The sequence below is a fragment of the Squalius cephalus genome (assembly GCF_949319135.1).
Source record: "Squalius cephalus genome assembly, chromosome: 9".
Taxonomy (NCBI): Eukaryota; Metazoa; Chordata; class Actinopteri; order Cypriniformes; family Leuciscidae; genus Squalius; species Squalius cephalus.
In genome coordinates this window covers 14,525,117-14,552,203 of record NC_137130.1, presented here as the reverse complement: position 1 = coordinate 14,552,203, position 27,087 = coordinate 14,525,117, and the positions used below count along the sequence as shown (strand labels likewise).

At 37.0% G+C, this 27,087-nt stretch overlaps 2 protein-coding genes across 4 annotated transcripts in view; one reads left to right on the top strand and one right to left on the bottom strand.

Annotated features, from left to right (window-relative positions):
- Positions 1-6,967, top strand: part of itgbl1 (integrin, beta-like 1) — a 45,879-nt gene extending 38,912 nt beyond the window's left edge. The window contains exons 9-11 of the mRNA XM_079882435.1: positions 3,236-3,382; positions 4,554-4,667; positions 6,054-6,967. Coding sequence (XP_079738561.1) covers positions 3,236-3,382; positions 4,554-4,667; positions 6,054-6,142 — 350 coding nt within the window. The 3' untranslated portion in view covers positions 6,143-6,967. The remainder of the gene's footprint in view (positions 1-3,235; positions 3,383-4,553; positions 4,668-6,053) is intronic.
- Positions 6,968-6,977: 10 nt separating this feature from the next.
- fgf14 (fibroblast growth factor 14) overlaps positions 6,978-27,087 on the bottom strand; it is a 137,241-nt gene continuing 117,131 nt past the window's right edge. For all 3 annotated transcript variants that reach the window (XM_079882437.1, XM_079882438.1, XM_079882436.1), the window contains exons 4-5: positions 12,138-12,336; positions 6,978-9,944 (exon numbers count right to left, since the gene is read on the bottom strand). In XM_079882437.1, the coding sequence (XP_079738563.1) occupies positions 9,805-9,944; positions 12,138-12,336 (339 nt within the window). In that variant the 3' untranslated portion in view covers positions 6,978-9,804. The remainder of the gene's footprint in view (positions 9,945-12,137; positions 12,337-27,087) is intronic.

Here is a 27,087-nt window from a genome sequence, read left to right as displayed (position 1 = left end):
TTAAAGCCACCAACAGGCATAACAATGTAACCTGTGGAAAGAATCGTTGAAAATCTCTACCACTAATGCACAGACTGTGTGGAACTTGTCAACAACAGTTAAAATCGCACTTTGTTGCACCCAGGGAGGTGAGATGGTGCCCTGGTACCCCCTTGGAAGTTGGTGACCGACTCTTTCTATATCCTTTCAAAGCAGCTTTACAGAAAATGCATGTTTCTACATTACAATTAAGAGTAATCTGCTATCTTGTGACTGTGTCAAAGTAATGTCCATATTGCAGAAATGTACAGTTCTAAACTATACAGATCATGCAGTTAGCCAACATTATGTAGTAATTTAAGCAAAAACAATGAGCATGTTATGAAAAGCAAATGGAGATTAAATGGAGAGTAGCAATCTGTTCATAACTTCTCAAGCAAAATCATGTGCATCTGATCTGATATAGCTGGAGCACAAGGTTGTGAGATGTATTATGTGAATGCTTGGCTAAAGAGATGTGTCTTTAAAGGGGGGGGTGAAATGCTCATTTTCACTCAATCTCCTGTTAATCTTGAGTACCTATAGAGTAATATTGCATCCTTCATATCTCCAAAAAGTCTTTTGTTTTATTAAATTTTTAACAGAAAGATAGGCTGTACCGAGTCTTTCCGGAAAAAAACGAGCGGCTGGGGGCGGGCCGTGTGGGCGAAGCTTAGCTGTGCTAACGCACCAAGCTAGTGACAACACACAGAGACATTTGTTCAACAAACAGTTTTACTCACCGTCCGGTTCCAACGCACGACCGCGAACCTTTATCATTGTGACTGCTCGATCCTTAAGCATTAGACGATCTGCAAATCCGTAGATCTGGGCTTTGTTTATAAAACAATCATCGTCGAAATGCAGGGAACAACAGTCTTACACAACTCCGTTTATGCTTAGGAAAACAAACTCCATCCACGGGTTCCTTAACGCTGGGTTCTTTGGGAATCTGTGCAGGGTTGTCTTGCCCTGGCAACCAAAAACACACTTCTTTGGTGACATTGACTTCCCAAAAGCCGGGCAGGGCGCTTTGATGGCGAACTGCTTTCACTCTCTTGCTCTAGTCTACGAGTGCGCGCGCGGCCGCGATCTTACCGGAGAAGTGCCCTTAGGACCCATATAAGGAAATTCCGCCCTATCTTACGTAAGACAGAGCCATACTCGAAAAAAACTTTCCGAAACTTGTGACAAACCGGAAGGAGTATTTTTGGAACAAAAATACTCCTTCAAACGTACAACTTAGTTTTTGAAACTTTGTCCATGTTTAGCATGGGAATCCAACTCTTTACCAGTGTAAAAAACTCAGTATGCATGAAATAGCATTTCACCCCCCCTTTAATCTAGGTTTAAACTGGGAGAGTGTGTCTGAGCCAACATTATCAGGAAGGCTATTCCAGAGCTTAGGAGTCAAATGTGAAAACGCTTTCTCTCCTTTGGCGGACTTAGATAGGTATTACCAAAAGTTCTGAGTTTTATGACCTTAAAGAGCATGTTGGATTGTAGCGAGTAGAGGATAGAAGATCAATTAAATACACATGAGCTGAACCATTTAGGGCCTTATAAGTACGTAGCAATATTTTATAATCGATATGGAACTTATAGGCAACCAGTTTAGAGATGATACTATTGGTGTTATTTGATTATATTTTCTTAACCTGGAAAGAAATCTAGCCGCTGCATTTTGGACTAACTGTAGTTTGTTTATTGTGGATGCAGGACAGCCAGCTAGTAATGCATTACAGTAATCTAGTATAGAGGTCATGAATGCATGAACTAACTTTTCTGCATCAGAAACAGATAACATCTTCCGTAGCTTAGCAATGGTACTGAGGTGGAAGAAAGCCGTTTTTGTAACATATCAAATATGATTCTCAAAAGACAAGTTGCTGTCTAATATAACACCGGTCTTTAACTGTAGAGAATGAAGAAACAGTACATCCTTCTAAATACAGATTTTCTAAGATCTTTTGTGTACAGGTTTTTGGTCCAATAAGTATATCTCTGTCTTATCTGAATTGAATAGAAGAAAATTACTGGTCACCCAATATTTAATTTCTTTAACACACTCTGCCAACTTGGATAATTTAGAAGTTTCATCTGGTCTAGATGAAATGTATAACTGTATCATCAGCATAACAATGGAAACTAATCCCATGTTTTCTAATATTACCAAGGGGCAGCATGTATACTGAAAATATCTAATTAAAATAAGTAAATTAGTGAATAAATATATACAACATTACAGTACTATAGGTTGAAAAATATAATAAAGTTAATAGAAACTAAATTTCTGTCAGGACCATTATCGTCAAATACGATTGTCAATTGCATACAGTTAGGATTGGCGGTATGGTTCTGTTCTGGGCAAGAACTCCAGCCTAGCATGGATAAGAGCAGGGAGAGCAGCAATAATTCCCCTTAGGGTAAACAGAACAGAACCAACATGAATGTATTGCAGATATCATTAATTAGAGATTTTAAAGTACAACATAATTCGAGAATTTATTCTGATTCAAGGCGAATAAGAATGTCATACTGATTGGACGAGAGGAGGAGCTGGGGATGGAGGAGGGTAATTAGCTCCTGAGAAACGCGATAGCTGCTGATAATACTGAAGGAGCTTATATATGTATACAGTGATTGGCCTCGTATTCCTATAGGTAGACGTGGATCAGCTGAGAGACAGCTGATGCGAGCTTGACTAACGTGACCTGACAGAACTGACGCTACGCTTAATATTTTTCATATAATATTGGATGATCATTATCATATTTAGGGGGTCCATGGAATCTACAAGGTTGAACATCCCTGCTCTAATCAAAGTCTAAGTCTATGTATCAAGCTTAAATCAAGATCTAGGCTATAGATAATAGTATTTTTTTCACGCCAGCTGAAACAAAGGATTTGACGGAGTACAATTTAGACAGCTCGTTACAAATGATGAAACCAAACCTCAACCTCATCCTAAGCGATCCGAGAGGCTAAAGAATGTTTTATCCCACGGGGTCCATAAGTGATAAGAGCCGTACAGCTAACGCAACACCATTAGCCAGTCTGGAAACGAATCCCTGTCTGTTTGAACCAATTATATTTGCCTGGATCAATCAGACCGTTGCTTTGTTTTGGCAGATACAAATGGCGGTTTTCTTTGGTAAGGAGAGAAAGTGATTGTGTGTGCACGCGCACGTACATGTGCGCTGTGTGTCTCCCCCAGGCCACGGCTTCTGCTCGTGTGGCCGCTGTATCTGCAGTGATGGATGGTTTGGGAAGCACTGCCAGTTCCCCCGCAGCTGTGACATGACGGACGAGCAAAGCAAGAGCCTGTGCGAGACAGCCGACGGCATCATGTGCTCTGGAAAAGGTAGGAGGGACGATGCTTCGAGCGCCACCTTAAAAAATCTCTTAAAAATGAAAGTGGGTTCCCTCATTTGTTTGTTGGGAAACAAACTGAACAATTAAATAGATTCCCTGCATATGCTTCTCTAATGAGGTGGATGGCACACACAACTATCAATTGTTATTTGGGGAGGGTTTATGTCACATTTAGTTGATAGAGAGGGACTGAGATTGCATCTTCATAAGAGCTGTGGCATAGTGGTTAAAAGCCACATTGGGTTATGGCTTGCTTAATTTCTTGTAATCTTGGTTCCTATGTGTAATAATATGAGAATCCCAGTTTATAAGACTTGTTTTGTGCAGTCATGTTGACTAACATCTAGAGACCAGGGTCTCCCCAAAGCATCATACGTACAACAATACTTAGGCTTATGATGCATTGGGGAAACGCAAACCAAGGGTGGTCAGTACAAATTGAAGACAGCAAATGCAATGCCCACAAAAATAACGTCAAAAATATCACTTATTTGACACAATATTCACTCAGAGAGGGAGATAACACTTGGCCTGTTAATCAGCCAATCAGACAAGGTTATCAACTAGGAAGCATATTTCCACCATAACTGTTATCCAGTAATATTGCTTATTTTTCTATTCTTTTTTAAATGATCTGATTTTAGATATTTAAATAGTTTCCCATTGTAAGATTTAAAAAATCAGAGATATCAGAGTAAATTTCTTTAAATATTAGTTTTTTTAATGCACAGTAAAATTCCACATACGCAAATTTAATACATTTATTTTAAATAGTTTATTTTTTTATTTTTTTCACAAATCAAATTTATAATCTGTAATTGTCCTAACTATTGGCTTATCGGCATTTGCTTGAATTGTATTAATGGTGCAGCTGTATTATCGACCAATGCAGATTATTTCCAAATGGCCAAATATCAGCCTATCGACTGGCCTAGCTTGTATATTGGTCTGTTACTGACTCGGTAGGAACATGAAATTGGACCTTGCAAACAACAGCTATTTCACACATTTAGAAAAACAATTTACCCTATTTAAATTCCAATTAGGAGCCGTATCACAGCTTTAAGTGTTTTATAATCACGTGAAATAGCACAGGAGAATAAGGGAAGACTAATGGATCTCCAATGGTTGTGTGACTGAAGGCTAATTTGTTCTTGCAGGCTCTTGTCACTGTGGTCGCTGTATCTGCTCACCACAGGAGTGGTACATTTCAGGGGAATTCTGCGAGTGCGACGACAGGGAGTGCGACAAACATGACGGCCTGGTTTGCACAGGTATGTGTTCAAATGCAGCACCGCTCCACCAAACACCCACTCGTACGCTGACAGATCTCTTTGTGACAGTTATTGAGGTTCTCTGATGTGGCTGCCGTTTGATTAGACAGCACTGTGCGACTCTTAGGATGAGCCGTCCAATCAGTGGGCTCCTGCTGTGTTGTTCTCGTCCTGCTTTTCAATGGGAAAGATGCTCCGAAGAGAGCCAAGGTTTTCCTTTAAAGCCCTGAAGAGTTGGCCAGTCAGTGGTAATAAAAAGCACAATAAATATTTGTTATCACAATAGCGCAATAGGGCTCGAGGATGCTTGGACAGCTCTGTATAGAAACTGTTTACTTATTGGTCTAATGACTTAGTTATCAGTTGTCGTGTCATTCAACCAATTATACAGTTCCTCGTGCAATTCATTACAAAACGAGATGAAAAACAATTGACAAAAGGAATGCATAAATGTGTCTGTTAAATGTCACTGATTAGCATAGTAACGATTAGGGCATATGTCATAATTTCCATATTCATAAGTATTATTAAAACTATTTTCTCATGTTGCTCAGGGATAAACCTCCTTTTCTCTTTAGATGAAATGCAAATGCAAACAATCAGGCAATTCTTTCCCTTACCTTGGGTAACAGTAATGCACTCAGCCTTTATAATTATAATCATGCAAAAATGTGCCTGCCAGTTTCTAAATAATAATCTTCATGGCTTCTTCAGTAAGATATTCTCATTACACCCACAATTGATGAGCGCTGTGGAAAATTCAACGTATTAGGGAAAGCCAGGGCTTAATTTCATGCACAGCAGATGCGAATTCCAACTGTTTTGGTATTGATACAATAAACGGCTCTCAAGCTTTCTTCTGAAAGAAAGCTGCTGTCACATAGAGCTTTTCTAACGGCATATGTAAACCTCACTTCAGCTGATTTACAAGTAGCAGGCGATTTTATTGACCCGACCTCTGCAGCTATATGTACTGCAAATTATGTGAATTCCCAAGACACTTTTTAAGTAGCAGTAGAAAATATTAGACACTCGGTATAGATCAATATGGAGTTTGAGTTATACAATTAATGTGTGTATGATATACAAATTACACTCTTGAATTATCTCAGTAAGCTTCCACAGATAATGATTTTTGTGTACACCAGATTACAATGTTCACTTACAAACGCTGAATAAAAAGGACTAATAACACTATGTAATCATACCAGTGCTGCCACATGGACTGAGTTTGAACTGAATAGATGGGACCCCAGAGATATTGGCTCCAAAACTTGGTTTCCCTTTGCACATTCCGCCAAGGGGGTGTGAAGAGAGAAAGCATGTCGAGACTTGGAGAGTGGTGATCTGGGTTTCTCAGTTCTCTTCTCTCAACTTCTGTTCCAGGGAACGGTGTGTGCAACTGCGGAAATTGTGACTGCTGGGACGGCTGGACAGGAAACGCCTGTGAAATCTGGGTTGGAGAAGAGTATTAACCCCTGGTGGACACTTAAGGACACTTTCTGTTGTCAGTCAAGAAAAGAGTGGCTACATCAACAGCAAACAAGGGAAAATTGATTTTAGAAATCTGTGCAATATATCAGCCTTCATTTTCTTAAAGCGATGTGGTTTCAAATCCATTATAAGCATATAAAACAGCTGTGGGACTTCTATAATCCTCTATAGTTTTCCATATATATATATATATATATATGTGAAAATTGTGTATAATAATGCTTACATAGACTTTTGACTGACACATAAGCACAAGTAAAAGGAGAAAATCCATGGAAATGGCAAACAGATAAATAAGAGCATTTTATTATTTTTCAGGTTGCTGTTTTTCAGAGCGCTGCTTGTGTGAAAAGATTTGACCCTCTTATATTTACAGCAAGTTTCATGTGACAAAAGTTATAAACAGCCTGATGCCAATAAATGTAACCTGCTCTGAGATGTCATGAGAATGAAAAAGCTCTTTTTTGCAATCTGCATATGTAAGCTATTAATAATTTTACTCTTGTATAAATCATATTTCCTGTCATATCTTTATTATGATGATATTTTATGATTTGTTTTATATTAGCTTTGATATTTGTGGCCTGTAGGACTGTAACATTTCATACTGTTCTTTCACTTAATGAAAATGTTGAAAGAAATTGTGCCCGTGTTGAAGGTAAACAATGCTGACATTATTTCCATAAATGAAAAATGAAAACAAGGATAAGGATGATAAAATAAGTTCAATAATATTTGTATTGCAGAAATATCACATTGAATTGGTTGGAGAGATTTCAGTACCTTTATATAAATATTTTATTCAATATGTTGTATCTGTGTATACAACAAACACAAACTGTACAGTGCAGACAAACTCTTTGCATATATGTATGTAAAATTAGCAGAACATACCAACAGTCCATGATACACATAGCCTACGACATGCAGTTCATATATGCCACCCTCTTCCCATGCAACAGATGAAGTAACTGTCAAATCAATGTTCAAAACCAATCAACAGACAATGGAGACCTTCCTTCACCACTGAAAATCAGAAATACGGAGAAAACACAGAAATGATCAATTGTTCAGCGATTGCTCCTCATTACGATAAACGACGTCACGCACGACCTGAATGGAACGAAACAAACACGGACTTCTGAAAGAGGAAGAAACAAACGAACATACTAACAAAATGCACACGTACTCACCAGTCACTTACAAAAATAAATTTAACCTTCGTAAAACCAGTTCACTGGTCTGCAGGGCAGCTGTAGCCCAGCATGTAGAGCTCATTGGAGTGAGTGATTTGTTTGGTGTGGAAGTGGGACACCAGCCTCGAACTGATTTCAAATATGAAGCTACTTTTCCTGTATAGTACTGCATCTCTTTCTAGCATTAAATTCGGCTTTGTACAGACAAATATCTATTAAGTCTAACTAATGTGCTTGAACATCTCCTAATATGAAACTAGCTCAAAATCCCAATAAATGAAAATATAGGTCTTCAAATGAAGTGTAGAATATATTTGTATTTAGCAGCATAGCCTCGGTCTACTTCATAACATTCTAAACGGTATTCATCATTCAAACTATGAAAACTGTTAAAGCAAGACAGGCTTTGTCAACTTGGCTGATAATTGACTAGTCGTTAAAATCCTAAGTAGATGTGAGTAGATGACGATTTCAAACGCAAAGTGCAATAGTCTCAATCCAGAGTATGAGAGAGCCTTATATAATCATGCCCATTCAGTGTAGCCCTACACCTCAAACTAGCTTTAGACATTTCTAGCTGTCCCATACTTTGGTCCTTAAGAAAACGCATGCAGGTGATTAGTAATAGGTACCCCGGTCTTGTGCTAAATGAACAATTGAAGTAAAGGACATCATTTGGAATCTCTTCAAATTTGAATCGAGACGATTAAAAAGTAGAGACAATTGTTCTTTGTGATGAACTCTAGTCACAGTGAGGACAAAAACTGAAGAGGACCACCGTCCTCCGAGTAATTGAAATTGTTCGGCTGGATTCTCGTGTTTTCGGACTTTGGTAACAATCAACTTTTATGTGTTTGTGGATTAAGTTGCTACTGAATCTGTGTGTGTGTGTGTGTGTGTGTGTGTATGCGTGTGTCTGGGGCATGAGGCACCTTTAACCCAGCACAGACTGGGTACATGTTTTTGCATGCTGGGTTAGAGGTCATCACAGGCACATGATGAGCAGTACTGGACTCTGCATGCTGAGCTAGGAAAAAACCCTCTCATTTCAGAATCATAATATCTGGTAGTTAAAAATCTATTTATTTACTTATTTACTTCTCTCTTTTTTTAAGATTTTTGTTTTATTTGTATACAGTGAAAACATCGTTATAGAAGCCATTTCTTGCACTGCGTCAGCGTTGCAAGAACAGAATGTAATACTAACCTTGCCCATGCCTTTGCTGAACAAAATGGGTGTGCAGCCAGTAGTAATGGTGCTTACTTACATTGAGCCGTTTTACCGCACAAGTCTGAAGTAGACTGTATTTTTCTACGGCTGCCGCTCTCGTCACATGTAATGTGCTCGCCAGAACTAGCCCATAGTTCAGAGAAGTCAGCATGTCAAAGAGGGGCCTTGACCAGAGGCCTACAAGGCCTATAGATATTCCTAGAGCCCACGCTCTAAATTAAGAGCAAAGAAAAGTGTAAATTCACCTAGTTACTGGAGTTGAAACCTGTCTGCACCATACTAGATAGTGATATGTACTCTATACACCTTCTCCAGCTCTTGTGTTTGACTGCAGCGGGCGTGACTAATGCCCTCGCTGGCATTTGCTGTCGAAGTATACTTGTGTCCCTTTCTAGACATTACGAGAATGAGAAGACATGAGCGCTGAACCTTGGATAATGAGTTTGATTCTGTTTAGGAGGCTCCGTCCACTTGATCAACGTCTCTTGACTACTGAAGTCGTGAAAGGACTTTTAAGGATGGGTTTACGGAAATCCATCATCGTGTTTGAATAACTGCACACCAGAACGCATCGCACACTGCCCCGACAACAAATTTCGTAAGTAACCCACAAAAGGGAAAGATTTGGTAATTCGAGCTTTGAGTGGGGGACACCTAGAAAGAAAGACACAGGAGCATACTTGATTTAAAAAAAAAAAAAACACAAAAGTTGTGGACTGCCATCCATATATGTATATCTTTACAGTATTACCCCAGAGTGTGGCTGGTGTTACTGCGTATATAGAAAATAGATCTGAAATGTACGGTCTCTGCTGCGACAGGGTTCAAGAAAAGGGTTATAACGGGCGACTGTTAGCAGGCAAAAGAACCGCCACTCAAGCGCCTGCGGTACATAATTTCATTCTCGTGGATTGTCTCGATTACAGAAAAAACATCGGCTTTATTGTATGTCAAAAGGCATTCCATTATCAGTTAGGGCATTCCATGGTGAAAGTTTAGCTGGTTTATCCAGTTGCATCCTCCTAGTGCACAGCTGACCACTCTTCCGGAGCCAGTCCATCGTCGAATTAAATCGGAACAGTCAGAGGAGTGAAGGGGGAATGGAGGGAATGGTGAGGAGAGAGCAGAGTACGCCTGGATCTGATCCACAAACATGGAGAGTCTGACAAAAGGAGCACGGCTCTCGGGGGTTGAGCATGGTCGAGCTGGGATCTGGCTATGTGGTGGGCTTGGTTTCCTTGCTGACAGGTTTGCCTCCGTTCATGACGGCCGGCTCTGTGCTTTTACTGGGAGGCACGGCAGGTTTGGGCACTGTCTCCCCCACGTCATGCAATGATGGTTCTCGGTACATAGCGACTGCAAAAGACATTACAGAAGGAAAGAGTCAGTCAGGTAACCACATCTGTCTCTCTTATTGGAGAGGATTTTTGAGGCCGACCAGGAATATGACTGAAATCTGTGAATAATTATGTGTAGGAAACTTTCTCCAAACTCATTTTCATTTCAAAACCTGAAACTTGGCTAAAAAGGCGACATTCATTAGAGCAACTCTGACAGGACATGTGTGAGTTTGTCAAATTGCGGGCAAGCTGTCATCAGAAGATGGCCTGATCTCTTGGGATGCATTTGCCTGGGTTCACTGCTTCATGTCAGTTCAAACTCACTGTATTCTTAGCAGTGCCGTTACACTACAGGTTGCTGGCTGGTGTTTAGGTGTTAGCGGAAAATATAATGAACACACAACAGGATGAGAGACTGGTTTAAAATGTGAGCATCTGTACATGGCAATAAAGCATCGCACAGACAGGAACGGGTCACACATCATTGCAAATTACACCTCAAACCGTACATAAAGCATCAATCTCACGCTAGCCAGACACATTTTACAATGTGGCCATAAAGGAGCTGTAAGGAATATTGGGAAGGACAGGTTGTCCATCATTATGGTATGAAGGTGGGTCTTGGATATGTAGTGCGTTGAAATAATGTTTATTGAGTCATAAATCATTACGTAATTAAATAATGGAAATATAAAGCCAATGTTTCTGGTCGAACCCTTGGTGAAGAGCTTATTATCAAGATAAAATGTTCATTTTACATCCTCATGATCCTCATACCCTAAATCTGAAATTCTTCAGTTCCTGTGACCTGTGCTTGCTCTGTACAGATGCTTTTCTAACACACATTTTAATATTTTAGCTCTACAAACAAAAATGTGTTCATTTCACAGTTACCATATGAGTTTAGAAGACTTGGAATATAACACATTTTTATGCTAGTTTTATGGTAATATTTTTTGTCTTTTTAGGATTCACTTTAATGTAAAAGAGCAGTCTGGATATCCTGTTGTGTTCCACCAAAATCATACAGCATTTAAACATCAATAGGGTTTTTACCCACAATTTTCCCCAGAACACAGCTAACATCACTGATAAGACCTCTTTTGCTGATTACAGTGTTTCTTAACTTATTTTACACATTTCTAAAGTCAGTGCTTTCAAAACAAATAGTTCTATTTAATTCATTAATTCACTTTATAGTGAGTGCTGCATTATTTTCAGGTAACACATTTAACAAAAGCAAATGATATCAAAACAGTTGTGTTTTCTATTGACGGCACCTCATATTCAGGTTATGTTAATCATAAACAAGTTAGGCTATTTCTTTTCATGTAGTTTTTAAATATTTCTGTATGCTTTTCTATATATGGCACATAGTTGCAAACCAAATGTACAAAAATGTTTGCTGCCACTAAATATATAATCAAGCCTCTCATTTGTGAGAATTTCCTCCACATCAATTCAAACTTTGTATCTAAGGAAAGAATGGTGTAGATGTTCAATTCACACCTGGCACATCTTATACGGCCCCACGAGAGCACGGCACAGATGGTGATGTTGGGTCTTCCCTTGGTTTTCTTGAACTGCTCACATTAGCCTAAACTCAGTCTGGCCTCTATCAAGAATCCTTGATTCACTGTCAGTTAGACTGGCTCTCATTTCATTTGAGACTGTCCCCTTTCTTCTCTTCTCGCCTCTTCTTACTTTGTCTCCTCTTGCTCTTTCCTCAACTCTTTCGATGTCCTCTCCTCTCCTCATCCTACATGAATTCCTATTTCTCTTCCATCATCTGTCTTCCTCCTCCACTCACTCTCTCATCTTTATCTTTTCTTTCTATTCTTTCTTATTGTTCTCTACCTCCTCCATCTCTGTAGTTGCTTGTATTAAATGTTCTGAAAGCTTGAACCTGAGTTTTTGTGAGTGGGTTTTTTTTTTTTTTTCGCTAAAAATGATGCATGTTGTCATTTGTATTAACGCAATGAAAATGAAAAGTGTTTTTGGAAAGGTGTTCAGATGCATGTGTTCCTTGTTTTGAAAACCTTGACCTTAGTTTGAAGAAATGTGTAAAGCCAGTTGAGAAAAAAAACTGTAAAAAGGCATTAGGCAAAAGCATATCTCTCAGGGACTCATGCTCTTCATTACCATTCTGCTAGTGTCACAGTGACCTGGATGTTAACCGTTCTCTTGAGGTTTTCAGAGCATGATTTACCTTCTAATGGCTTGGGCAGGAAGTGAGCAGCTGGTTTAGTTTTCTTCACCCGGTTCCCCTTCATGGCCTGGCCATCTTTATTCAAGCCAAGGAACCATGCTCTCCCCGACTCCTGCTGCCTATACAGCATGGATGAGTAGATCACATAGTAGTTTTCAAACACAGACTCTTTAAACTTGCATTCCGGCGTAAACAGTTCCTGCAAGAAAGAGAGATGAAAAAGAACGGAGTCACACGAGAGCTGTGGGAAATTTTGTGTGGGATTTAGAAAAGATAATTTTGTCTCTTGTCTGCTGAACCCCATGAACCTGACGTACCAATACACAAATCCTCACAAGCTGATATCACAAATAATCATTTATAATTTGAATAGTGTTTTTTTATCAGTTTGACTTGGTAATATTTAATAAATAAATAAATATTTTTTATATATATATATATATATATATATATATATATATATATATATATATATATATATATATATATTAGCATTGCCATTTCTATCGCATCTCACAACCCCCTGCACTTCCATCAAAAATTCCTATTTTCTAACATTCAGATTTAAGACACATTAAGTTCCATATTTATTTGGGCAGAGATTGAAATCACAACAGCTATACGACATATAGAACAGATTGTACTTCTGTCCCTCACATCCTTGTTTCCATTCATTCATTAAATATGCCGGCCACTCTGAATAACATCTATGAATATGTTAATACAGACAATTGAACAGACAATTAATCAGTTTGTGGAGTTTTGTTTTTTGTAATCAACAGAATAGAAATAGCAAACTTGTTATCAGAACACAGACTTCCCAGAATAACATTAAAATTCCTGTACATTTTCCTATTACTCTCTCTGTATGCATGGTGATATGCCTGAGGCCTAATTTGTAGGCAGACACTGCAGGTCTGTCTGCTGATACCTGAACGAGCATACAGACAAAATAATTGGCCCCAAGACAAAATGTGATATTCGCTCATGACAAATTAATCTCTACTTTCACCTTCACTCCAGGTGCCATGCTCAGCCAGGCTAAGTCTATTATTTTGTTCAAATATCCATACCAATTGCACAATCTACACTTTAGCAACGGCATTCCAAACTCTTCTTCACCATCTTTTCACTACAACTGATTCCACCCCTCAGAGCATTTGACAAAAAGTACAAAGTAAATTATGGGCATACTGTCCTCTCACACTTCATTTGGCTCCACGAAATTTTATTTTGTAGTTCATTTGAAAACTTTAGGACGCCTTACTGTGAATCTAGCAGAAGCAGTTAACATTATCTGTAAATACTGAATCTAAAAATAATTTCTCAAAACGAGAAGTTTAAAGGAACATGTTTTCTCTCTCTCTCTCTCTCTCTCTCTCTCTCTCTCTCCAGAAACTTAAGCCAAGAATCTGATTAAAATTCCTTATTTTCATAAACATCTTACACCTTCTTATCCAGAACATAAAACTGCATCAGATGTTTCAATAAAAGAAAGTAAAAACAGCACAACTGTCACACGGTGTTGTGATGCAAAGGTCTTAAAGAATGAAGTTAATTGAAGTTGTAATTCAGTAGTGTGGCTCTGCACATTTCAATAATAATTCGGTCCATTTGTTTTTAAATAAGTGGTGCATCAAAACCACTCCTTTCCTAGTAAAAAAAACAAACACAACAAAAAAACTTGATTTTCCAAAAGTTTGCAACAGCTGAATGTAACATCTTTAGTGTTACATCACCTGAGTAACATGTCATTTATTGAGTAACATGTCATTTAACATGTGCTTTCTCCAGCACTTTTTCTAATTACACAAAAATGTAACATAATTCACCCCTCGTGCACATTGTAACATCCGTCAAAAATCTGTTTGCCTGTCGGTTGGAATATTAGAAATAAAAACATCGACATAACACACTCATGGGCATCACTCACTTCACTGAATACTTGCCGGCTAAGAAATAAATCATTTTTACCATACGATCCATCTGTTTTTGAATCCACATCGTTTGAAAATCATAACATCGATAACTCTCAGAAAATAACGTGCACAATACACGGTAGAATTTATCATGTGTTGATTTTGACGGACATTTTCTATGCACAAACTATGCATTCTGAATCTGACATTCTTGATTTGAATATTTTCAATAATTGTCTGTTCTTGACTGATCATTTTTGCTTAATTTTGGCATTATATATGAACTGTTAAATGATTGATCTTGAGATGAGTCCCTGTAGTTATTATTTGTTACATTTAATTAACCCTTAACAGATTCTGACTCGTATATCATCCAGACTGATCTAATGATTTTAAAATATTGCTGTGTATGGTCGTCTTCAAAATGACTTTATTTAGCCAGTGAAAGTCATTCATCTCCTCTGTATGATCCATTATTTGGTGCCATCTGTAAACACTGTGTGTATGTTGCATTACCCTGCAAATTATTGCATTGATTAAAAGCTTCCAGGCTTGCTATGTCGATTCAATATCTTCACCACTTCAATAATCCAAGGAGCACTTCTCTCTATTGGTAAATAGCACCAAAACTATCATTTGTAAACCTACAAGTTCCATTAACACTCATCATTAAACTGCACATTAAAGACATCACATCTGAATAAGAAAGCAAGATCTAAATGCATATCTCCTAAAAGTCTCTTCTAATTGGCAAATAAAGATTTTACAGTAAAAACACTTCCTAAATATTCCTTAACACTGATGAATATGAGATTATACATCTCATATTTTAAAAGGTCAGTTAATCACAAATAGAAATCCCTATAATACATTATGATGAAAGTTAAAACTACTTTCTCCTAGTCTCTTTTTAAAAGATATTAATAACCATCAATAGAATTGGTCTTAAAAATATTATACACAGGTGCTACTGTAACGCGTATGTTCTGTCTTGGTTTCGTTTTCACTGTGTTCTGTGTCCCTAGTTAGTTTCCTTGGTTGTTAATTAATCCCACACCTGTTCCTAGTTATTTTAATTATCTCTCCCTGTATATTTAAACCCTGAGTTCTGTTTGTTCCTTCTCCGGTACAGTTGATGTTGGAAGTGGTTGTGTTTTTCTGTGATTCTCCTGTGTGTTCATTATTAGATTGTGAAATAAAGACTTACTGTTTATTCTCCAATGTTGTACACTCATTGCAGCCACCCTAATGTGACAGCTACATTTTTGAAAACTATTGGGGTTTGTGTGTGTGTGTGTGTGTGTGTGTGTGTGTGTGTGTGTGTGTGTGTGTGTGTGTGTGTGTGTGTGTGTGTGTGTGTGTGTGTTTTGTTTTTTTTCAGCTAAAAGAAAGGTATTTCCACAGACCTCATTCCTGCCTGTTATTTCTGTGCTAAATTGTTTCTTCTCAACTACCTTACTTGGTTAGAAAAGAAGTGGAGACAGGAACTAAGTGACATGTTAGTCAGATGCAATTGCAGAACAAATGGGATGAAATTGCATTATGTAAGGGAGTTGAACTCGGATGTGTTTTGGAGGGCTCTCTTGCACCCTTGATTAAACACTAACAGCTGACTTCATTGACTGCATGCTAACCAAGGGCTTTAACACAAACCAGATCCTACCAACTGGTGATCAAACCTTGTCAAAGACATGTGCTTTCAGGCATATTGAAAGGTGAAAGTTCAATTGATGAGTCATTTTATAAGCCACTTTTATAACACAAAATAGCTTAGTCGAGTGTGCCTTTAATTCAGAACGCACAAGTAAGGCTTAAAAAGTGTGTGCAATGTGCTTCATTCAACAGAAATGAGCAAAGATAATCATATAAATGTTTACTGTAAGGTTAAATTAGTTAGCAATAGTGGACACTACAAAATGTTAACCACATCTGACAACAACAGCAAACTAATTTGCCAGTTTAGCCTTACTCCCTTTTTCTCATAGAATATCAATATATCAAAAAAATTATTATTAAATAAATAAATAAAACTGACAATTATTCAGTTTCTTAAAATAAAATCTAATACATTCAACTATAAATGTTTCATTTATTTTGCCAAAACTAAGCATGCTCCTATTGCCAAAAAGAAACAATGCAAATGGTGATGTAAAGTACATTTTTATTAGATAGAGAAGAATCATCAAGACCAGAATATAATTAGACACTTCTTAATGATGCTCATAAACTTAAAATGTCAAATGTAAGTATATATTTGTAATGATGATTACACTGTTTAGAAGATGTCTTTCAAATTTTGTTTCATCTTAGCAACTTTGCAACTTTCCTTTTGAAATTGATTATTGCGATGTAGAGAATCTACAAAGTCTCTGATTCACAGACTTGTCTTAAAACAAAGCCTGTCATTCTTTGATGTCACTCTTAAAATATTGGGTATGATAAAAGCTACACTAAACTATAACTGACTGAACTTAATAATGAATTTAAAATAAGTATGAATAAATAAGAGATAGAGAGAGGTACACATAGACTGCTTGCACAAAATTAAACACAACAACAAACCACAAATGAGTCCAGTTTAGTTAATGATTTTCTTTATATATATATTTTTAAAAAACTATTCTAATAATTAATATGCAAAACTCCTCATCCTTTAATAATGCGGACTGGAGTTCATATAAATTTGAAGTCTCTCAAAATCTGTTATTTATCTATTTCTTGCCTTTGTCTCTCTCCACCTGTTGTGTTAACCACAAGCAGACTATAGACACACTAAAGGGATACTGACAGCTAATTGGTTTGAAAGGTTCGCACTGATAATGATTGGCTATCTTATATGGAAGGCTGCATTTATATTTCTGTTGCATTTTAGCCAGAAACAAACAAGGCCGATTTATTCACAAAATTGATTAAAGCAACAGTCAATTGTACCGTTTTAGTGTTGTATTTATTTAGAACACATTTTTTGAGCAGGCTGAGCCTCCCTTGCTTGCTAAACTTGATTGCAGACTGCAAATGTCTCCCATGGGTCGGCACAAAGAGAGCTGGCGGGCTATACAATGAAAGCTTTATCTAATTTTGCATCCTAGCCAACAAATTAGACAGGTGATATGTGCCACACGGTCTAACTTTGATCTCTGGCAGCAAACAGTATGAGGAATAGGCAATCCATGCTTTTAACCGCCTTCTGCCTGATGCTCTTTTCTTGACAGCTCTTCCATTTCACAGCCTGCTATTAAAACAGCACATACCTTTCTATCGCGTAACCATGGTAACGCTTGAAAGGCTCCTGCCTAGCAATTAAGGTTTTTTTCCCCCTTCTTTCCTTTTTATTTTTTTGAAGGGAGACATCAGTATTTTTAGTGTTCGAATATGCATATACATGAAGTCTTTTGTTCGTGTTTCAAGAGTAACTGTGTGAAACAATGCATCATGGAAGAGTTGGTGATCTCAGTAGAAGCATGTTGAGAACTTAATTACTATCAAGTAATTAAAGACTGTAACTTAAATATATCTCCTTTGGTATTTCACTAGGCTATCATAGAACAACCAATCTCCTACGAATGTACAAATGCTTCTTATACTGCCCGGCCAAAAAAAAAAAAAAGTCACTGTTTGTATTTAAATAGGCAAATGCTTAAGAATCTATAATTGGATCATTATTGCTGTGATTATTATGTTTCTAGCATGTTATATGTTTGGAAACAGTTCTTTCAACCCTAAATGCTAAATGTAGGAAGACACATCATGGAAATACATGTGATGTTATTTCCATCAATTGGTGCAAGAGGTGCATCGATTTTTGGTCAAGATTTTGTATTGATGATGCAAGAGTCAAGCACTGTGTAAAGTGTACTCCAGCACATCCCAAAGACTTTCAATGAATTTAAGGTCTGGACTCAGAGGTGCCAATTCATGTGCGAAAATGATTCTTCTTGACATTGTCATCCTGGAATATGGCCATGATGTGTCTTCTTACATGGTTGTTTAAGAAATGAAAAGCTACACACTCCATCAGTTAGGGCTAAAAGAACTGGTGCCAAACATATAACATGCTAGAAACATAACAATAATGATCCAGTCATAGACTTTTAAGCATTTGCCTATTTAAATCCAATCAGCGATTATTATTATTTATTTCTTTTGGCTGGACAGTGTATTTAATATTTTAATATTCCAAACCAATGAAATGACAGAAAAATGTAAGTTGAAGAGATATGGAAGAGATCTTAATAATGGAAAGGGGAAGAAAAGCTGCTTGGAAGAAACAGCCCATCTACTGCACCTGTGTTTCACCACTTACGTTCATTCTGCTTTGAATGTGTGGCCGTAATTGACCTTGGCTGGTGCCAGAAAGGGCAGTTTACTTTAGACACAGATAATCAACCTCATCCCTCTCTGAGAGCAGACAGAGACGGGGGGATGGGGGAAAGAGAGGGAGAGCGAAGAATTGAAAATATAGAAGTGAGAGAAAAGAAAGGTTAAGGGAGTCTGGGCTGAACTAGGAATACAAAAAAATATACAAGGGGAGACAGAGCACGAGAAAGCGAGTGAGACTTGCAAAAAAAAACGTGCTGGGCTGCCAAAGATTTCTAACTTAACAGAGAAAAATTTGAAATTGTTTAAGGTTAATGTTTGAATTAAGTCTATTGAAAATTAATATTGAAGAGACTGAGCTCCCCTTACATCTCTCTTCATGTTAAATCATCAAAAGAGAATCATATAATGTGAGCTTCACTGAATTTCCTCAACCAGCCAAACACTATAGAAAAGATGCTGTTAAATATGGATGGTACATAAATATGTATTGTCTCGGCAGGCTCTGATGAGCCTCTTGGCAACGTGTGCATCTTGATATGAGGAATGATAGGATAGGGCCGCAAGAGGCTTATTGGCGGTTTTGTGCACATGTAATCTGTCTAAAACGCAGTTACGGTTCACTCTCTACAGTGGCAGACATCTGCATTCACACCATTAATTTCTGCCATAATAATATTCATTTTTGCATATTATTCTACTTTTGCCAACTCTTTGGCATAATATCAAGTCTGTGGAAGCTAGTCTGGATATCCAGTCACTTGCACTGCTGAACATGCCATAGATTACCAATTCAAACACATTTTTTTTTAAAGTGCTACTATTAATCCCATCTCACTGTCATTCATCTCCTTGTTGATTATGGAGTGATTTTTTCCCATGATGAATAGCTAAGAGCCCATTGCCTTTTGAAGAGCAGTCTAACCGCAAGCACTTAAAACTCTCAGTTCATCCTCCCTGAAGAGAGTGACCTTTCGGCTGTGTGGTATATTTTTAACACCAGCTCTATGAAAGCCAATGTCCCTAGATTTTGAGTGCACTTTTAAGTGTCTCTGCTTCATCTCCTGTGTGTTTACTCAGAAACTGGGTAAAGAAAAAAAAAAAATGTGAACCCCTACAGCAAATACTGTACTGTAGATCCTAAATCCTAAATGCATACCAGATGAGAGGATCAAAAATCAGCTAAAGTATAGGTAAAAACAAACAAATTATTTCTCAGTTGAGGATATCTCAGTGTCTGCAGTATTTATGCCACTCTTGTCTGAGTGATGCATCATGCATAAAGCTCTCAAGACTGAACTGAACGGCTGGTTGTGGTCCAGTTCACACTGGCACAGGCTGGATCCGAGGGCTGGAGAGGACGCCCTTACTGTAGCAGGGTCATTCTCTAAAAACAGTGCCATTTGAATACCACGTGTCCCTGTGATTTACTACTGAAATATTTAACAGGATACTGAACTTATTCACATTATTTACACTATTTACACATAAGAACAATTTTATTTTTAATGTTTGCTTTTCATTAGAATATCAGCCAATTTGCATGTCCCCATTTATCCCCATTGTAATTAAAAGGACTATATAGGGCCCTATGATTTCCGTGATGTGGAAAACAAGGACAGAATCACAGAATCTAGTCATAAAAATGGAATTTACTGTATAACGTGGAGTTTCACAGAATTTGTCAAATTTTTTGATGAATAAATAAAAAGGTCAGTACACTTCAATCAAATCACGATATAGACTAGTGTCTGTGAATATTAAACTTCAAAATGACTATTTAAATATAAATCCTCCATGTTCTGCACCGCAGACGCGGTTTCATTTACCACACACACACTGAGGCACGTGTAATTCATTTAGCACACACACACACCGAAGCACGTATAACGCTCGTGGTGTTTTCAGCCTCTGCTGTCTCACAATATGAGGACATGAATGATTTAAATTGAATTAAACCATTAAAATTGAAATCCAGAAATCTTGAAAACACAGAATTTGGTCAAAGTAGAACGGATTTTGAGGAAAAATATTAAAATGTATTTCATAGGGACCCAAACATGCAATTTTTGTTAAACTTTTAATAATTTGTTTTTATAACATGATTTCAATTAGTAGACATGATTTTTGATTGAGTCCAAAACAATTAAAAAGGACAAAAAAACAGAATCCAGAAAAAATAAAATGGAATTTTTAAAAAACATTTGTAAAAAATAAAATGGATTTCATAGGGCCCTAGATTATATAGAATTTTTTTTTTTAGCTTTCATCGAAATTATACTTTTAAATGTATATGTTCTACATTTATATACACCTATTTTTTTCAAAAATGCTTTCCCCCATTTAAAAATAATTATTGAAACAGAGACATGTTTCTTTTAACATCAAAAGTGACAGTAAAGACATTTACTGTACATTGTTCCAATATATATATATATCTTAAAATCTATTAAAATAGAACACAATTATTGTAAATTGTAATATTTCACAATATTGCTATTTTTGCTCACTAAATGTGAAATACATGCAGCCTTGGTGAGCTTAAGAGACTTCTTCCAAAAACATTTTTAAAAAACCTTACCGACCTCAAACTTTTGAATGGTAGCATAGTTGTACAAAACTACAGACTGTTAATAAATAAATAAATAAATAAATAAAACTACTTTTGTTATTTGGGGAAACACATTGCCCTGTGGTGGTCCCTCAATGTCCATGGCGGTTACGCTCCGTTCTGAGGTGGGAAAATATTATTTCCCTAAAGTTCAACAGTAACCTTTTCAAATGACTCAATTGAAAAAAACAAATCCTGAAATGTTGTAGCATAAATGGCACAGTTTCCTGTGAATGACCCAGCCGCAAGTCAGTCTAGGAACTCCACACAGTGCTCGACCTTGAGAGAGATCTCAACGGGTAAACTTCCTGCGAGCCAGCACTTGCCACCAAAGAGCTGTTGATCTTTAAATTGAGGCCAGTCTGGTCTTAAAGGAGTAATCCAGCAGTCATTATTGACTAGCCAGGAGATGTGAGGTCTCTCTAACAAGCTGACAGACTGCAAGAAGGCAGTACTCGGGGCTGTGGCAGAGTCACACGGCGCACAATTCCCTAGCTGTCAGCCTGACAGAGATGTAGATGACACACAGTCCAATGCCCTAAGAAAGAAACATGGATTTTGCCTTTAGGCTTTCAGCTGCATCATGGGATTGATTCGAAAAATGCATCAAATATCTGTGCGGTAAACAACGCCATTTTGTCATCTTGAGGAAACCCTAAATATTATGCAGTGTGCAACTTGTCCTGCGTAACTTATTCCATGCACATAAATAATACTTCAAATTCTGCAGCTTGATGTCGAGAGGCATACTATAATCTCCTAAGTGATCCTAAGGAAACAGCCTAAAAAAAAAATCCATAGACTCACACTGAAGGAGGGTGACCTGAGTTATATCAACTTGGGGGTGGAAATCTTTGATTTGGTCAGTTAGCACATAGCAACCTTCTAGAACAGTCTAGCAACAACCTAGAAACCAGCAAAAACAACCTAGCAACAACCTATTAAGAACACCATAGTATTTGCATAACAATCACTTAAAATACCCTAGCATTAAATATTGAAAATCATTGAAAATATTTTGGCAGCAAGGTTTGCACAGCCAGCCACTCACATGTTCTCCATAAAACATAAAAATATGACTGATCTTGGGCTTTGTTGTTATTGTCATGGATGCATATTAAAGTGTTTGCCTGTAAACTCTCAATAGCCCCTTTCACACACACAGTCTTTAATAGGGAGGTGTGAGTCTAGTCGACAAGTCGATTAAACGATAGGCCTGCTTCTGCTGCTACTCCACTTGGAAATACAAGTTTGTTTGTGTTTTGCACATTTAATGTTTTGCTATATATTGTTCCAAAGAAAACGTTTAAATTACCATTATATTAATGTAACATTTTAAAATTAATATATTATTCTAAAAAGTGCATATGTGGAGCAGAAAACATGTCGTCATGTCATGTCAAACTATAGGTAGATAACAATTAAGCTTGCTTTTGGCTTGTTATACTACCAGTTATGAGGGATAATATGGTATGAAATTTTATATCGTATTAAAGGAGCAGCATTATGAATGAAATTTACTTGACACTTGAACAGTTGTTATGTCAACATACTAAATATTATATAAAGTATAGTTATCAGTACATATCAAGATTTTCTTGTGATTTTGCAGCCCGTCATGTGTACAGATACTTTTCATACACGAGAATCGCATTCAAACACAGACATGCAAGTGGTTGCCATGGTAATGAACAATACCGTAATGTGCTGACTTATGTGGACTTACTTTTATTTGAGGAAATCTGTTAATAAAAGGCTATTAGGTTTGAACTTATTGGTCCTGTGCTGCCTCTTGATTCTGCTTAAGAGAACACAAGTTTAATATACAATGATCATAATGGAAGGCAAACACATCGCATGTATCTGACCTATTTTTAATGGCATTCAGTATGGGATGTGAGAGTTCATAGATTAAGTAGTCTATTTCAAATGTATCACATATACAGACTCCGGGGGGGGGGGGGGGGGTTACCAGTAAAATGACAGTACGATGTTGCTTGTACAAACTGCACATTTGTGTATTGTCACAACGCGCACACAAACAGGTAAGATCCAATAGCAGTTTTAATGGGGTAATCCGTAATCACAAACCAGGCCAGGCAAAGGGTCAAAATCCATACAAAGGCAGTCCAAAACAAGAAACGAACAGGCATGGAACACAGAAGTGCGATGTGACATCAAACAAGGACTCTGTGACAAACACTGAAACAAACAGGGTATAAATACACACAGATACTAACAAGGTGATGGGAAACAGCTGTGTGCAATGATCAATGAGTGACAGAACAGGATGATGGGAAATGTAGTATGAGTAAATGACACCGTGGGGGAAGAGGAACCTCTAGTGGTTACCCAGGGAAACACAAACCAGACACTGTGACATGTATTTACCGAAAAAGTCAATCTGGTAATTTTACGATAATTTACCGGGTTTAATGTGTGAAAGAGTCTAATGACTCAGATAGGGCTGTCACGATTCCTCTATTAAATTTGAGTACTCGATTTAAAAAAATCCTTGACTACAATCGACCCGTGTCGATTAACTGGCAAATTACCAGATGTGGCGCATTCCACGGACGAGAACCACATTATTAGACCGTTTCCTAAGGCTGCACAATATACTGTATTAAAACCATTTAAAAACCATACTATAGCATATGCATATAGTAGAGCTATTGTAATTTCACAAAGGCTGCAATTCATCTAAATAAATAAATACGGCCTGCCGGTTTAATATATACTATATGCTCTTTAATTATTTATGTGCGTCTCAGCAGCTCTGCTCACAGTAAATGCTGCGCCACATGAACTGTTTCACTCATTTACATGCATGGAGTACATCTCAAACTCCATCTCTACATATGCTGTGATCTTGGGTTGCTTATAACGTTCATCTGAGAATGCAATGTGTGCCATTTCATCAGATATGTCTTACACGACGCACAGAAAGATGAGCGCCAGTATCGTGCGGACAGACAGCGCGCCAGAATCAAGTTCTCTTTCGCGCTTGAACAAACAATAACACACATAATAATGCTAAAATGCCTGTTTTGTTGAGTATTCTCATAAGAGCAGTCTTAAATTAGTTAAATAACTTTTAGAAAATGAGCTGCGCATCAGCTCCGCGTCATGTGCGGCAGAGGCAGATCTTAAAGTGACAGCAGCCTAAAAAAACAGTTGCTGTGATGTCTGTCATTAATGTTAATCAATGAACAAATGTAACAGAAATTGAGAAATAGTAGCTTTAATAATGATTAATCTATATTTAATTTATTTATTTTTTTGCAGTGATAACTTTATTCAATTTCTGTATATTCCCTCTACCTGTAAATTGGTAACTATGACATTTATTATAATGGGTTTATATAAACATTGTTTTAAGTTCACTTAAATTAAAAGTTGGCCTATTTTTTTTAAAAGTCTAATAAATGTTGGAATTGATGGCTTTCAATTATACTGTAATGTTGAATGTCTATAATTAATTAAATTAAATTTCATAGATCCATCAGTATTAGCATCACTGATACTGGCCTTCATTCATAAAAAGATGCTTTTAAACAAGTATTTAAAATACACTGTCTTTAAGTTGTTTCTATTTTGGAGAGTAACTGTGAAATTATTACAATATAAAAATATAAAAAAAGTGAATAAAAAATATATGTTTTAATCGCGATTAATCGTCATTAATAGAAAAATGTGTGATTAATTAGCTATTTTTTTAATCAATTGACAGCACTAATATATATATATATATATATATATATATATATATATATATATATTAGTGTTATTCTATAAAACCAACCATTACTTGCTTTTGATACTTTATTTGAACCAAAAATTATTGCCTCATTAAATATATATACTCTATGTATTTTAAGTCATTTTAAAGGCTATTGTTTGCTTAGGTCTATTTTTATTACCACAAAAAATATCAGATTACTCGATTAATCATCAAAATAATCGACCAATTACTTGATTACCAAAATAATCGTTAGTGACAGCCCTAGACTCAATTTCAACGTGGTGGCCACAATAAGAGTGTAACATGCCTAATATATAATAAATATGTGACTCAAGAAGATCTGTAATACCTGGAGATATCTGTCTGTTAGCATTTCAGGCAGTTGTTTGGCTTGGACGCACAGCCCGTCAAGTGACTATGCTGCCAGAGCATGAGCTGAGATGTCAAAGGCAGTAAAAGGGGAAAAGTTCATTTCACGCTTTTAAGAGTCCTCCGAAAAACTCTGGTGGGCTACAGCTTCAAGCTAAAAATATCGGTAGAGCAGGGTTGGTTTAAACTTATGTATGCATACATGTGTCTCCCTCGTAGACAGGATTTTCCTCCAGCAGGAATTCCTGTCTGCCAGCGAGCATAGTGAGTCACCTTCCACCTCACATTCACAGCTTGTGTCAGTGTGGGAGAATTTGTCTGTGTGTGTATGTGTGAGAAAAAGTGGAAATTATTATTTCCTCTCTTCCTTCCAATATCTGTTTTGAACTGCTAGCCAGAATATTCATTGAAGTATTTGCTGTTTCCTCTAATCCCTTGATATGCCTGTTTGGCGGATTTGGTAAGTGCAGTCTGGTTGGAGATATGTACTTTATCACGGATGAAAATCTAGGATGACATTTGCAGGGCCGTACACTTTGAAGATCTACATTTCATTTTACATAGCCAAAAATACAGGAAGGACATGAAGATCTCCCACTTTAATGCTAAGGGAATAAAGAAACACTTTAATTCCACATATCCCTAATGAGGAGACAAATAGCACATCTTGATCAAAGAAAAGATCAAGCTTTATTCCACAATATAACAAATCTGTTGAAACCTTTTGTTATCCCCAGATAACACAGATGGAATCTGAGTGATATGGCTGATCTTCAGTTAGAGACTCCAATAGGAGATATCGTTTCTCTTTGTTGTTTCAAATTGGGCTCTTACACACACCCAGGGAGGCAGACTTTGCCTTTCACTGGTCCAGAGCATTGCTCACAGAAATCTGTCAAACCCTCTACACAGAGGAATATGAACTGCACCATGGGGCATATTTAAACCATCCATCTCCACAAGCATGGGAATAACATTCTCTAAAGAAGCACCATCGAGGTGACATCTCTGAAGCCCTGAGGAAAACTTGAAAATTTAAATGTAAATTTACTGAAGTCAAGCTACAGGTACAAAGATAATAGATATTCTTTTGCTGTTCAGTCTTCACATTAAAATTGTGACAAGGCGAAAACTAAAGGGATAGTTCACCCAAAAATGAACATTTTGACTTCATTTACTTACCCTCATATCTTTTTTTTTCTTTCTGTGGAACCCAAACCCAAAATATCTTAAATATTTTTACTCTTTTGTGATCCACAGAAGAAAGTAGCCTAAGTCAAACAGGTTTAAAACAACATGAGGTAATGATGAGTAAATGAGTAATAATTAGTATCCCCGAAGAAAGAAAAATTAGATATCTTTAAAATCACAGCTGCTTCTCCTATAGCAGTAAAATTAAATGGAAAGCAAACATATGTATAAATACACAATGTCCTTTAGCACTTGCATTAAATTCATAGATGTTTGGAGTGTTTGTATGGGGCTTTCAATTAAGAGATCTCTGTAAAATGCAGATTACAAACAGTGGCATGCTTTGTCCTTTGATTAAAGACAGCTTATACTTATGTGAATCCAAGTAATTATAAGCATGAATTAATCTTAAATAGGGCTTTATTCCATGACCTGCAAAGCAAAAATGCATCAGTATCATCTCTGGAATATAATTTAATCCTAAACTAACCCATAGCCTACATTAAGGAAATTCAATGCAATTGTTTAAATTAATCAGACATAGTGCCCTCACAGGAAGCTATGAGATTAGCAGCAATGGGGTTTACGCTAAAAAAAAATTATATTAGAGACAAATCAAAGTGAAACATTTGCTACTAATGTTTGATTGTTGGATTTAGTCACTACTGCATTATAAACAAGTGTCAAATCAGAACAGTGAGGATTGGGAACTTCTCAGCCAATTGGAAAGGTTTAAATTGCCCCTGTGCTCCTAGTCACTATAGCTGCATCCCAAGATGTTTCAGGTGCTTCGATTAA